This window comes from Equus asinus, chromosome 5 (assembly GCF_041296235.1).
Source record: "Equus asinus isolate D_3611 breed Donkey chromosome 5, EquAss-T2T_v2, whole genome shotgun sequence".
Lineage (NCBI taxonomy): Eukaryota > Metazoa > Chordata > Mammalia > Perissodactyla > Equidae > Equus > Equus asinus.
Window position 1 is genome coordinate 62,091,058 of NC_091794.1, and position 16,151 is coordinate 62,107,208.

Genomic DNA, 16,151 nt, shown 5'->3' on the forward strand with positions numbered 1-16,151 from the left:
CGGAATGAAAGATGTATAAATATTTAATTTTCACAGAAGTTGCTCCTCTATTTTTCTTGGAACACATTGTGCATTTTCAACTTTTTAATTCAGGCTTCTTAGATTTTTATATCTGGTTATATTTTTGGTTTAATTATTACAGTTCTTTCCTTAAAAGGTGCCAATAATGTGCATGCTGATATCCCTTTGCCAGTTTACCATTTTCTTTCTACTCATGTTAATATTTTGTTCATTTCACCTTAATTGTGTATGCTCTCCTTGGCTCTACTATTCAAGCACTTGCCTTATTTTCATTAGTGATTATTCTGTTACTCATACTTCTGATTTGACCTTCCTTTCTGTGATGGCCTTATTTTACCCTTCAACATTTGTTCTTGAATTATTCTATTTCATTTTGTTATTCCTTTCCTAGATTTTTTCTGTGAGCCACTCATTCGCTTCTATAAAGATAATTGCTTCATTATTATTTTTTTTAAATTCACAATAATATGCAGCCATACTTCCTTTGTGGCAAGATCTTTAAGGCAGTGTTCTCTCTTTGACATATATTAATGGTTTATTCATCCTTTTCTTACCTACTTTATATGTACATATATATAATATATATTAACACACATATATATATTAATTTGTTTTATTTTTAGTTGTCATTCTTCTTTCTAAAAGTTTCTGTCTTCCTGGAATATTCAGAAAGTTCATATGGGGAGCAGCAAGATAAATATTCCTAATTCCCATGACACAGTTTTGTCTTTATGAATTAGAGTCTATTTAACATTTTTCCTCTGAAAAAAAGCAGATATCACTGAAGAATATCTCACCAAACAATATGCCCTTTCTGATATATATATATATATATATTTTCAAACAAGCCTAAACTAAGGCTGTTCTTTTAAATGAATCTTAAAGGTCATCATTTTCATCATTGCAGTGGCTGTTCTTCCTGAAGTTTTCATAATTTTTCAACTAGTTTCCAATAAAATGTTGCTTTCAACACCTTTCTCATGATAAAATTGATGCTAGGTTAATAATTTTCAACATAGTACTATGCATCAAATTTAGATATATAGGACAGACCTGATGGCACAGCGGTGAAGTTCACACGTTCCGCTTTGGCAGCCCGGGGTTCACCGGTTGGGATCCTGGGTGTGGACGTGGCACTGCTTGGCAAGCCACGCTGTGGTAGGCGTCCCACATATAAAGTAGAAGAAGATGGGCATGGATGTTAGCTCAGGGCCAGTCTTCATCAGCAAAAAGAGGAGGATTAGTAGCAGATGTTAGCACATCTGCCTCAAAACTAATAATAAATTTATATGTATATATTTTCATTCATGTGTAATATATATATTTGTCTGTTAGGTATATATATAAAGTGTGTATGTACGCATATATATGTGTGTGTAGGTGTGTGGTGCATAGTGTGTATGTGGATACCTACATACATATGCACACAGTACTCTGGGGTACATATTTAATGTTAGTAAGTTTCCTTTGTAGGAAAATTTTAAAAAATGAATATATGGGTACATCTCATTATTTATTTACCCTTGTAAAATGCTCATTTGTATTGCTTCTAAGAACTGAATTGGATTTTACTATGTTCTTTTTGTTGGCAATAGCTCTGTGCTTGTCTAGCTCAAGTATATTTACTAACCATTTAATCTCAGGTTTTGGATTATTTGATGTACCTTAATACTGATGACATATACTCTTATGAGAGGAAAAAAAGAATAATAAAATCTACCACAAATGTACAAGAATTCTTTTCAGATTCTGTGTAAAGAAAGTCCATGGCAATATGTTATTTTTCACAATTGAAAGAGTAACCAGATATATAAGCATTTGGTGAATATACGTTCACTAACGTAAAGGAGAAGCTGAAGAGGAAAATACAAATACTACGAAAATGACCTAGGAATAAGTCAGTATTGAGTGATAACAAGTTCAAAATAAAATTTGATTTTTAGGTCAAGAAAAGCAAGCAACTAGAAAACATTTTTCGATATAGAGTAGAGGAGATTGTCAGGGTTTAAATCTAGTTTTAGAGAAGTGTTCCTGAAAACAGCCAACTAATATGAATTCCTATAGGGGAAAGATAATAAATGGGCTGATAGTGGGACAATATACATATCTATATACATATATATATATTAGTAAATACAAGAGAAAAATAGGATTGCATTTGAAGAAAAGATATGTGATTGGTTACACTTTTTTGCTAGTCTTTTTTTATGCTGTCTACTTTGAAAATATATAAAGACAAAGCTGGCTATTTGAATAAAATAAATATTCACCCGAGTTTCCTTACTCAAGCTACTTATTACTAAGTATTCATCTCTATTATCTCTAACATTCCTCCACTGAAACACATCTCACAGATATAAAAGAGTGGTTATCACTGTTTCTGGGGGATACTGGTGTCAAGTTTTTCTAATTCTAACCAAAACCCAAGTGTGTGAACATCTTTATGCAGGCCCATTCCAGCGTCACCAGGGAAACATCACGCCATCAGTGAGATAATGAGCTGATAATAAAGATAGCAGTTGAATAATAGATCTAACACAACATAGAGATACAGAGCCAAGAGGTGATTTGAGGGAAAGAGCAATGACAACAACCAAAACACAACATCAGTCATGTGCAGTGATGGAACAAATTGTACACTATTCTAACAGCAAGATATGATGTTTGAATATTGCTGGCCTTGGTACTGATTCGTGATGTTCCCTGCATGATATAAAATAGAGTTCTTATTACCCCTTTGGCCTTCTGTCTTGAACTTTCAAGTTTTAGGAGCCAAATAAAGCAAAGGAATTATATTATATGATGTAACCTGTCTGTAGATCCCAAGTCACTTCTCTTTGCATGTGTGGAGAGTGTAAACTTTGAATAGCTGAAGCATGTTCAGGAGAACAGAACAACTTTATTAGATCAATCACAATCCATGATAATTCTTTTGTGTGTATCACAGTAGGTATATTTTATTATAGTAACATAGTGCTCAAGTTAGCCTAGCTAAAACACTAATGGAATATATTGGCCGTGTTAGTGAAAAATATGAAGTAAGGTTGGCTTCGGGCTTGTTTTGTTTCAACAGTTAAAGTATGTCATCGTTATCTTGTTTGTTTCCACCTCTCTCTTTTACTAGCTGACATTTCGTCTGAAGACTGACTTACCGTTATGATTACAAGATGTCTGCCAAGAGTTCCCAGATCTTCATTATTCTGTAATGAACTAAAGAGTAAGATTGCCAGATGAAATTCAGAGCACCCAGTTAAATTTGAATTTCTGATGAACAGCATTTTTTTTTTTTGGTCTAAGTATGTCTTATGAAAAATTATTCATTGTTTATCTAAAATTCAAATTTAACTGGTCATCCTGTATTTTACTTGCTAAACCTGGCAATCTTACTAAGGGAAGAAATACAGCTTTGCTTTGGGAAACTCTTAAAAACTGAGGAAACTTCTTTTCAGAAGTTCTCTCAAAATATCTTCTCATGTTTCATTTTCTCAACTTTGTCATGCATCATGCCTGAATAAGTAATGATTCTCAGGAGATGAGATTTTGAATGTTTTGTTTAGACTGAGCTGCATGTTGCACTACATTTCCGGAGAAGTACAACCATAATACCCTAAAATTTGGGGTGGTTGTGAAGAGTAGGATACTAGCTAACTGTTGAGGAAGTGACAGCAAGAGTTATATTTCAAAATATAATGGCAGAGGCAATGTAACATAATTTTAAATAACACGGAATTTGAAGCCACACTGTGTGGATCTTCTGTGTGTTAGCAATGTAACCTCGGGCAAGCTGCTTAACTAACCCTCCGTGCATCAGTTACTTCACTTTTGAAACTGGCCTTATAATAGTATCTACTTCATGATAGTTTTTATTTAACGTATATAAAGTACTTAAACAGTAGTTTGCCTATAGAAAATCTTTATCTTATGATAATCAGCATAAGGAAAACACACCTCAAAATGACATTTTGGAAAATCTACAAATGAATTATCATTAAGTCATGAATGTCCTAATTTAGACCGAGTGGAAGAGTACCCTTAAAACTTATTTTTACTGATGTTTCTTGAGCATTTTGTGGGAAGAAAATTTATTGGAGCTGTGGACATCAATTTAGATACTTATTGAAGTTTAGCTAGTACCCAATTGTGTAATTTTCTTATTGTAGCAACAACAGTTAATATGAGATCTATCTACTTAATAAATTGTCGTGTGTACAATACAGTATTGTTAACCATGATCGCCATGTTGTAGAGCAAATCTCTAGAACGTCTTCATCTTGTGTAACGAAAACTTTACACCTATTGAATAACAGCTCCAATTTCCCCCTCCCCCAACCTCTGGCAACTACCATTCTTCTCTCTGCTTCTTTGAGTTTGACTATTTTAGATAACTCATGTAAGTGGAATAATGTACTTACTTGTTCTTCTGTGGCTGGTTTATTTCACTTAGCATAATGTCCTCCAGGATCATCCCTTTTGTCCCATATGGCAGCATTTCCTTCTTTTTTAAGGCTGAAAAATATTCCATTGTGTGTATATGCCACGTTTTCTTAATCCATTCATCCATTGATGGGCATTCATGTTGCTTCCATATCTTGGGTGTTATGAATAATGCTGCAATCACACAATCACACAAGAGTCCAGGTATCCCTCTGAGATCCTGATTTCAATTCTTTTGGACATATACCCAGAAATGGGATTTCCGGATCACACGGTAGTTCTATTTTTAATCTTTTGAGGACCCACCACACTCGTTTCCATGGTGGCTGTCCCATTTCTATTCTCACCAAGAGTGTACAAGGGTTACAATTTCTCCACATCCTTGCCAACACACTAAAACAGTATGGTATTGGCATGAAGATAGACATATAGACCAATAGAACAGAAAAGAGAGCCCACATGGGTAATAAGAATACACAATGGGGAAAGGATAGTTTTTTCAACAAATGCTGGCAGGAACACTGGACATCTATATGAAAAAGAACGAAATTGGAACCTTAACTTTCACAATACACAAAAATCAACTCAAAATGGATCGAAGACTTAAACAAAAATCTTGGAGCTGTAAAACTAGAAGAAAACACGGGGGGAAAGCTTCTTGACATTTGGCTTAGCAATTACTTTTTGGATATGAAATCAAAAAGCAAAAACAGATGTGGGGCTATATCAAACTAAAAAGCTTCTGCACAGCAAAGTTAATAGCCAACAAAATGAAAGGCAAGCTATAGAATGTGAGAAAATATTTGCAAACTATATATCTGATAAAGGATTAATATCCAAAATATATAAGGAGCTCCTATAACTCAGTAGCAATAATAATAAAAACAATATTCTCACTAAAAGTGGGCAAAGGACTTGAATAGACATTTATCCAAAAAAGACATACAAATGGGCAACAGGTATCTGAAAACGTGCTCAATGTCACTAAGCATCAGAGAAAGGCAAATTAAAACCACAATGAGGGGCCGGCCCGGTGGTGCAGCAGTTAAGTGCACACATTCCACTTCAGCGGCCTGGGGTTCACTGGCTCGGATCCCGGGTGCGGACATGGCACTGCTTGGCAAAGCCATGCTGTGTAGGTGTCCCACATATAAAGTAGGGGAAGATGGGCACGGATGTTAGCTCAGGGCCAGTCTTCCTCAGCAAAAAAGAGGAGGGTTGGCAGTGGATGTTAGCTCAGGGCTAATCTTCCTGGAAAAAAAAACCACAATGAAATATCACCAGACACCTGTAAAAATGTGACTATTAAAAAAAGTCATTGTTTCATAATTTCTGTAAATAATAAGACTAAATTATTCGTAGCTTTATGTCATAACTTCATCTTCACAAGTTCCTTACCATAATTGTTCAGTAGCCACATATATTTGCATATTCTCACAGACTAAGATCCAGTTGAAAATTAGAGACTATCAAAGGAACAAAATGGAAGTATACTAATCAAACCTTATATTGATGCAATCTCTATCATCTTATCATATGTATTGGTAGCAGAGAAAGAGAGTTCCATGCATATTCTTATTCCACTTTTCCTCGTAAGAACCGCATAATATAGTAATTAGGTATCTAGTGAAATCTGAAAATTTATTCGGCATTCTGACATTGTCTTAGTCCATTCAGGTCACTATAACAAAATGCCATAAACTGAGCAGCTTATAACCAACAGAAATTTATTTCTCACAGTTCTGGGTGCCAGGAAGTCCAAGATGAAGGAGTTGGCAATTCGGGGTTTTGTGAGGGCCCAGCTCCTTCGATGGCTGTTTTCTTGCTGTGACCTCACGTGGTGGAGCATGCTGGTGCCTCTTTGATGAGGGCACTAAGTGCATTGCTAACTACTTCTGAAAGCCGGCACCTCCAAATACCCTCACAGTGAGGATTAAGTTTCAACATATGAATTTTGGGGCAACATAAACAGAAAGTCCACAGCAGATATTAAGAAAAAGTTTAGTGTCTTCATTTCTTTCTAACTAATCTGTTATTTGCTGTGAATTCTCTACACGTAAGTAGTTTTCTGTAGCAGGCATAGGATGGGAGTTTTGGGGGACTTTGAAAGAGTCAACAGAATCCACTGGATTTATTTTAATGTTTTATACACAATCTCTGCTTGGAAAATGCAAGGAAATTTCGGTGTTTTTCCTATGTGTTCCCTTTACCTGGTCCTGTGTTCATGGAGTGGAAGAGTTGAAAAAGGCTGTTAAGATAGAAAGAGAATGTGGCAATGAAGAAAACGGAGAATCTTCAGACTGTTAAGATAGAAAGAGAATGTGGCAATGAAGAAAATAGAGAATCTTCAGATGCATAAGGTGGCCTCTAGGTTCTCCTGGGCTGGTGTACTCCAAAGAGGGTTTGGCTCAATCCCATCCCTGGGTGTGCAGCTGGTAGATGTGTCTCATGTTTACGGCTTCCTTATGTTGGATCTCATCTCTTTTTACATTAATTTAGGCTGGTAGTCCTTATTAGCAATCTTTGCTGCTGCCTCATCATCCCTTGGCCCTTATCTCTCAATGTCTGCCAGGTTCTGCACTTGGATTCTTGCCTGGGTTGCCTTCGGCCTCCATTTCAACAGTGACTTTTACCTTTTGAGCCCTAGCACATTTATTGAGGTCTTCTTGGCTCTCAGTATGGTTACGTCTATTGACTCTAAAAAGCACGTGGAGATTTCTGGGTCTCACTATGCTGAAAGGAGATGAAAGATATTCAAGAGTGTCAGCTAATCCCTCTTCCCAGATAACAAAGCTGATCCTCTCTCTTTTCTTTACTGGAACCCACCGACATGGGAGAAGAGCATTGTGTGGAGTATCTCCTTCATAAATCTCAGATATCCAGTGTCTGAAGACATATAAAATACTTTTATTACAGGTTTGAAATTTGCACAAGTCAGATTAAGACATCTGCCTAGATTCTTGCTTTTATATATGTGGCTTACTTCCATAAAATCCTGGGACCAGGACAGGTGGTGTTTCCTTCTTTTCTTTCACTGTCTGGTTGGGAATTCCCTTATGCTAAACTCTGTCTATGATCAGGTCCTCAAAGCTTAGCTCTTGATACGATAAACGCAAAGAATAGGAATCTAGGAAATAATTTTTTTCTAAGCTTTATATTCAAAAGCTAAGTAATTTTCTATTCTTCACTATCTTGCAAAAAAATCCATTCATGCATATAATTAATGAATTCTTTAAGATATTTAAGAACACAAAGGATGAGTTCAATGTTAATTTGTATATACGTATATACCTATATACATATATATGTGTATTTCAAGATATTTCCTTTGGTACATTAATATGTAGAGAGAGCAGAATTCTCAGCTGCTACATATTTTTGGGGGGAACATGATCACGTTTAAAGAAAACTTGTCAAAAATGTTAAAAAAGGGAAAAAATGTTGTAGAAGCTTGCTAGTGGCAAATAAACGGAGGCAATCCGTAAGGGAAAGGCTCCCTCATGCAATATCCCTAATGATCACTTTGCTGGGCTTTACAAGAGTGATTCTTTTTAGGAGAAAATTCCCACAAATTTTGTTAGAATCTTAAAGTAACTGAAAAAACAGTTTTACAAATTCTGCTCTAAATTGCTTAATCTTCTAGCTCCTTGCCAAGGGGTAATTTGGGGGAAATAGCTATGGGATATCCATATTGGAATATCCATATTTTGTACCCCTTATCTGAAAGATGGTAAAGCATTTGCCTATAAAAATAAAGGAGGAACTTAGAATTATAAGGAAAAAAACCCTTAGCCACCATCTCTGTCAAATATGATATACTATGTTCTATATTTGAGATTTTCTTAGCCAAGTAGAATTTTAATTTTGATTTTTGCATGAGAAGGCTTCTTTTCAAGTACTAGTTATACCACTTATTATTAGAGACAAGTCACTTACTCTTTCTGAGTCTCAATACCTGTGTCTCTGAAATGGCTCAGGTGGACAGTATATGAGACACATGGAAACAATGTTTTATTTTTGGAACACAAATACCCAGTGTATGTATTAACATTAAGGATATACTCATCTGAAAAAAATCTGTTTTGTGAGCGTTTGTAGAGACTTCTATAGAGAGAAGAGGTGTTAGATATTTTTAATTGGTAAATAAACAAGCTACTGAGCTCTATTTTATAAAAGAAACAGAATAGTAAATATAAATGACAAGACTTTTATCCAGATTAGAATACAAAAATATTATTATTTGACAGAGTAAATTTAGCATCACTTTATTTTCCTTACAGTGGAATTGGATTTTAACAGACGTGGGTATATTGGATGTATATGACATGGAGTATCTTAAAGGTGATGACATTTTAAATGGTTTTCCAAAGTGGAAAATAATTTTAAAAAGAAAAAGCAAAGACATAATTTATTTTCTGTACCAGATGAAGCAAGTGCATAGTGTACAGTTTTTTTTCAAGATGACTTAAAAGAGTATGTTTGCTATATTTAATTTTTTGTCACTAGATGGCATACTATATGTAAAAATAAAGAACTTATGACAGTAATGAGATTAAATTAATGGCAAATAAACGCAATTGTGTAAATTGTCAGAGAATACCGTTTAGTTCAAGTAACAAGAACCCCTTTAAAATTAAAATTCATTATGTAAGGCTTTATCTCAAGGTTATTTTTGTCGCAATAATTTAATGATAATCATGTGTAAATCTAAATTTTCATTTTTAAGCACCAATATGGATATAGTATACAAAAATCATTATATTCCAGTGTAGAGTAAACTTGGAAGACTGTTACATTGAAATAAATATCAAATGAATGAAAATAATTTTGTTTTAAAAAACCTCAATTTAATAAAGGGGGAAACATTTATGTGCAACATATAGTGAATGCTGAAATTATTTCAGTCATTCACGTGTTATGTATTTTAATAATGCTACTAGAAAGATAATGTTTTCAATCTAATTTACTCTAACCTACATTAAGTTTGCTGGCATTGTCATGAAAGAGAAAGACGTGAGACCTAGTATTTTCATTATTACTGCTGCATACAAACTACCCTAAATGCGAAGTTTTTTAAAACAACAAATTCTTTGCTCTTGAGTTTTTAGTTTTTTTATTTGAGTAGTGTTCAGCCAGAACAGCATATCTCTAATCTATGTGAAACAACTTAATTGGGGCTAGAAGATATCCAGTAATTCATCGTGGCTGATTGTTGGCTGGAAACTCAGCCGGGACTATCAACTAAGGCTTAAATTTTCTTCCACATGGTTATCTGGGCTTTTTTCCACTTCATAGCAGGATAGATATCAAGAGAGAGGACACAGAACTTGACAGTCTTCTAAGAAATTAGGGCTGAAACCAGCACAGAGTCACTTCCGCTATGTTCTATGAAACACTCACAGTTCTGGTTACACAGTTCAGATTCAAGGGGGTAGAGAAACAGACTACAGGTTTCTGAGGGGAGTGACAAAGAATTTATAGTTCTCTTTAATCTGCAATAGTCTACCCTCTATCCATAATTATTTACATAACACTCACCTTTAAAATACCCTATAAGACATAAAGCTTTATCTCATTAGTCATCATACTCAAATCTGGAGTATTTTCATTTGTTTCAGGAGATGCAGATGTGGGGGTTGTTTTTAGATGTGGTTTCTATTGGTCTAAAAAAAACATGAAGTAACATGAAAAGTTTTGTGCCCTCCATATACCCAAATAAAATGACAGATATAGGAAAAAGGTAATGGGCACTTTCATTCAAAAAGGAGGAGAATGGGAGGCAGAGAGAAATCATTAGTTCGTAGCGATTCTGAAATCTCTGGGTGTGTATTGCCAGTTGCTTGATTAGCGCTCAGTGCCGCACTCTGGGAATGGTTTTCTATGGCTCTTCGTTTCCCTCTCTAAGTTCTTGGCTCTGCCCTTTGCCATTAGAAATATTCCAAAGTTGCAGCTGCATAGCTTTCTCAGTCTGGGTCACGGTTCTGGGAAGTTAAGGGCGTAGAGACCACTCTTTGTTTTAAACTCTCTCTGTCCCTTTCAGTTCAAGTGGATTAATCTTTTGAAAATTTGTGAGTTTCTTTTCTGCAATTTATATTCAATTCAATGAGACGAAGTGTGAGACAAGCCCAGATTTCTTTCTAAGGAAGGCCCTTCTCTACCCTACATCATGTTTTAGGCTGCCATTGGACAACACTCTTCTGCTGCTCAGAAGCTCTTCATCTAGCTGCATGGGTCTGTGAGACAGGGCCATAAATCTTTCTGAGGTCTTAGCAAAGGGTCTTACAAGATCCACCGTTGACATTTTTGACTCAGAGACCACTTTACTGGATTTAAAGTCCCACTGAGTTGAATCTTTTACCTGAAGCCTTTTATTACTTTGGTAACTTATTGTTGTTTAAAGACTTGGAATGAGAAAGTTTTATTTTCAAACACAGTCCTGCTCTTTTATTTTTCCTTTAAATTCCACCTGAAGACTGAGAGTTCATTTTGGCTCTTCTCAAAGCTTTGTACTTTTTCATAAGAAGCTCAGAGAAGTCAGCTAGTAGCTGCAGCATTCTTCCTGGAAACCTTGTAGGCCATATCTGTGAGTTAATTAGATACCATTTCTATTTTCCAGAACATCTCAAGCAACAGTACTGGCAAATGTTATTTCACGTTCCTCTTATATTCAATAGCAAGATCACTGTCCTTCCAGCTTTCACCAATAGTGTCCTTGGGAGCTTTCCCCACCACTCCATTTCAAAGCTAATTCCACAAGTTTTAGATTTTTGTTCCAGTAGAACACCATCTCAAGAACTAGTGATACTAGTAGCACCACGTATACTATTTATAAAATAATGTCACATATCTTTCCTTATAAATAAGCTTTTTTTATTTTGGAATACTTCAAGAATTACAGAAAAGTTGCAGGATAGTTCAGTGAGTTCCCAAATACTCCATACTCAATTTCTTCCACTGTTAACGTCTTACAGTGCCATGGAACAATTGCAAAAACAAAGAAACTGGCATCGGTACATTAGTATTAACTAACTCTAGACTTTATTTGGATGTCACTAGTTTTCCCATTAATTTTCTCTTTTTGTTCCAGATTCAAATGTAGGGTACCACATTATAGTTAGTTCTCAATATCTTCCCAGTCTGTGAAAGTTTCTTAGTCTTTCCTAATCTTCTGTGACTTTGACAGTGTTTAGAAACATTGACCAATTATGTAGAATGTACCCAGCTGGGGATTGTCTGATTTTTTCTTTTTTTTTTTTATGGTTAGACTAGTATATGGTTTTTGGAAAAAATAACACACAGTACTCTTCTCATTACATCATATTGGGTGCTACATGATATCAACAAGATTTCATTGGGGATTTTAACCTTCATCACTTAGTTAAGGTAGTGTTTGCCAAGTTCATCCACGCGAAAATTACTAATCGACCTTTCTATGGTATATTCTTTGGAAGCAAGTCACTACGTGTAGCCCTCCCTCAAGCAGGGCCTAGAAGGTGATTAACTTCTACCTCCTGAAAGAGGAGATGTATCCACATATTAATGTGGTTCTTCTGTCAGGAAGATTTGCTGCTTCTCCTCATGTATTTATTTATTTAATCATTTATTTATGTTAGTATGGACTCATGAATATGTATTTTCTATTTTTGGTTATAATCCAATACTGCATTATTTATTCATTCCTCAAATTGACCCAGCTTTGTTTACCGGGTGCTCTTTCAGGTTGGCTAATGTGTTCTTTTAACATACCCTATTCTTCTGAATTTTTTAATAAACTTATTACAATTTTAGGATAGATGTAGATTTACAGAAAATTTGTCAACATGGTGTAGAGAACTCACATACACCCCACATCTAGTTTTCCTATTATTTATATCTTACATTAGCATGGTATATATGTCACAATTAATAAACCAATAGTGGTATATAATTAACCAAAGTCCACACTTTATTCATATTCCCTTAGTTTTTCTCTAATGTCCTTTTTCTGTTACAAGATTCCATCCATTTAGTTGTCATATCGCTGTAGTCACATCACATTTAGTTGCAGACTGTGACAGTTTACAGAATATCCTTGAGAGCTTTGAGTAATACTGGTCAGATATTTTGAAAAATATCTCCTAGAATTTTTCTGATATAATTCTCATTTTTTGACTAAGGTAATAGGGTAATGGGTTTTGGGGAGGCCAACCACAGAGGTAAATTGCCATTCTCTTCATATCATATCAAAAGTATGTCTTACGACTATTGATCTTAACCTTGAACACTTGACTAAGAGAGTGTTGGTTAGGTTTCTATACTGTAAAGTTACTGTTTTCCCCCTTTTCTGTACTGTACTCTTTGAAGTAAGTCACTGTAATCAGCCCACACTGAAGGAGCGGAGAGTTATGCCCTCCTTCCTGGAGGAGGAAGTATTTATAGAAATTATTTGGATTCCTCTCCAATGGGGATCTATCTATTCTCTCCCACTAATTTATTTATTCAATCATTTATTTGTATCACTATGCACCAATGGATATTTATTTTGTACTTTAGATTATAATCCAATAATGCATTATTTATGTGGTTGTTCAAATTGTGCCAATTTGTTATTTCAGTTAGCTCCTGTGTCCCTTTGACATATTCCTTCATTTTGTTGTTTTGTGAGTTCTTCCATACTTTCTGGCACTATAAGATGTTCCAGACTCTCGTCACTTTTGTTTATGAAAAGTCAAGTCTGATTTAAGACTTTGATCTCAAATTCAATTTACATTTCATATCTTTCCCAGTCTCAAATGCAGACTTAAAACATCCCTCTAGTTTAATGGCGATAGTGATTTGGGAGATAAAAGGCAAAACCTGATTTTGTGACACTTTTTAGTCCCATCCTCCTTAAGGTCAATCTCCTTTGGTGCTGGAGGTAAAGAGCGGGAGGAAACATGAACATCTCACGGAAACTGCCATTGAACATGGCAGAGTAATATCCCTGTTCCAATTTAGGCCAGATGGCCGTCTTATATTTGCTGCTGGTGTTCTATACTGTTTGGGGAATGTAAACACTTCACAGGAGCCACAGACACAGATACTAGTGAAATCCACTTTTACAATCTCCAATTAAATTACAATGGAGTGGGCCCTTTGGTTTTGTTCTTGTTTGTATGACAATAGTTACATCTCTCACCTTTAGCAATCTTCCAGTACATTGAGATTTTTAAACATCTTATATTTCATATTATTGGAACTCAACATCACATTACCATGTAAAATACTCTCTTATACGTATTTGCATGTAGCTCCATAACAATATGCAACAATCGAAACAACTATCAGAACTTGTAACCAAAGAAGTGTATATAGTGAAAATTAAGCAACATTATCATCCTTTCTTCATTAAGTTTCACTAATATAGAGAATCTGAGGCTTCTTTCACGGCTATAAGTTAAGGACGAATTCCTCATCCTACATATTGATAAAACAATTGATGAGAAATATTTTACGCTGTCATAGAGTAAGAATAGAAGTCACAGTAACAGGCATAACAACTATGTATAAATAATTATGTCATTATGTCAAAATATAGGAAATATTTATATCAAAGTTGCGATGAAACAGAATTTGGTTCAACTTAGTTAAAAATGTAAATATTAACTATATTCCAAATAGAATGTTATTACTTGGAATCTCATCATAAAGAAAATATATCTTACAGTCTAGGAATTCCGTCCAGTAGAAGCACCAAAGATGATGATAAATATATACAATTCTGATTAAAATTTATGTAAGTGAGATGAAATAGTAAGATTTGTAATTTGTGAAAATGAACCATATTTCTAAGCATTCTCACCCATTCCAAGGACAGGAATGTCAGCATGCCTTGTGAAGGGCCTGGAAAAGAGGAGAGGGGGGGAGGGAGATTGGCCACAAAGGATTTGACTGTTTCTCTTTCCCACACTCACTGTAGCACCTTTTTAAAAAACACAGATTGTTTAGATGTTCAGTACACTTGAAATATTTATGTGGGCTAGGGACAATTTGAATTCTAGTTTGGAAGGCATTTGAGTGTGGAACCTTGGAGTAAAGCAAGTGATAATTAGTGAAGAGAAGAAAGAGGTGGACATTTTCAGCAGAGCATGCGGCATATGAACAGATCTTGAGTCAGGGAATGTGGAACGTCAGAGACATAGCTAACACACACACCTCCTTCATGTCTGTCTTTCTGCTTCAGCCTCACCCTGGCAGGCACTTGTAATATAAAATAGGAGAAATATTATTAATAAAGAGAATTCTTTACCATATGGATGTACTTTGAAGAAGAATATAAAAATACCTAGTGCCTTCCTAAAATTAAGCAAGAAAATTTTGTTTTCTTTGTATGCTTGTTATAGTTCTCAGAGAAGGAGATGTTGGCAGGGTGGTGACAGGAGGAAGAATGAGAGAAGTACAAAAATGTAAGGAGCAAGCAGGGTCAGGGCACTACTTACCACTCCTTGTTAAGTAAAAACTGAACAGTAATTGAAGAAAATAGTAATAGCAGGGGCAGTAGTAGCAGTATAAGTAATGATAAGAAAAACAGAAATAACAATGACTTCTTTTCATTATTTATATGTTTTAGACGTTTTCAATAGACGACCTCACTCTAATAAACTCTATTGAACACCACTCTATTGAACACCACCAACCCTATCAACACGCTGAGGTGGGTGATAATAGTGTCTACGTTTTACTGTAAATTTAGGTTTAGAGAAGTTATTGTCTTACTTAATGTTAAACACCTAACAAACGGTGGAAATGAAAAAAGAACCAAGGGACTGAGTAAATGGTTGGAACCGTCCTCACTGCGACCTGCATTACTATTACTATTAAGATTTTCTTTCTTTAATTGGTCTGCTCTATTTTTCTGGTAATGGACTCCAGGTCTCCAACTTCTCTCCCCTCCTTCTCTCTTAATTCCATCCAATCAGGCTCTTGACCTCTCATCACTCCAACGAATCTGATTTCATCAATGTCACTCATGATATACAGCTTCTTAAATTTAGTGATCTATTTGCATCCTGGTTTTATTTGATTTATTAGAAGCATCTGACACAACTCCTTTCTCCTTCTTCTACTTTTTTCACTTGACTTTCAGGACTGAATACTCTGTGGGATTTTCTCCCCTATCGTTAGAGTTGCTTCTCGGTTTCTGTGGCTGCATCCTCTTCTCTTGGGCTTTTAAACTTGCAGAGGCCTTAAGCCTAGTCCTTGCTGATCTCATTCATCCTCATGGCTTAAATACTACCTGTGTACTCACAGCTGTCAAATTTGTATCTCTAATCCACAATTCTTTTGTGAATTCCCATACTTAGGTTCTCGTACTTAAAACGTGTATTCATCACCACCTGGTTGTCTCTTAGAGATCTTAAATTTAATATGTCCAAGTATAAACTCAGGATGATCTCACAAAAATCGTATCTATCTGCAGCCTTAACTATTTCAGTTGATGGAAAATTCTTCCTTTTAGTTTCTCTGGCCAAAAAAAATCTTTGTTTTACCCTAGAATCCTTTATTTATTTTTAAAACACTACATCTAAACCATCATAAAATCACGCCAGCTCTACCTTAAAATATGTTGAACTCCAACCACTTCTTCCCATTTCTACTTCTCCCGCTCTAGCCTGAGCCACCATCACCTCTCGCCTGGATTTCCATAACAGCCTTCTACGAGTTCTTCCTAATGCCCA

At 35.3% G+C, this 16,151-nt stretch overlaps 1 protein-coding gene across 12 annotated transcripts in view; it reads left to right on the plus strand.

Moving 5' to 3' along the window:
• The window catches only part of LOC106835338 (protein phosphatase 1L-like), a 151,150-nt gene that overhangs the window by 51,026 nt on the left and 83,973 nt on the right, over nt 1–16,151 (plus strand). The window contains exon 2 of one of the 12 annotated variants that reach the window (XM_070509685.1): nt 15,044–15,127. The exons of the other annotated variants lie outside the window; for them this stretch is intronic. Within the exon in view, the coding sequence (XP_070365786.1) occupies nt 15,044–15,127 (84 nt within the window). The remainder of the gene's footprint in view (nt 1–15,043; nt 15,128–16,151) is intronic. 12 annotated transcript variants of the gene reach the window in all.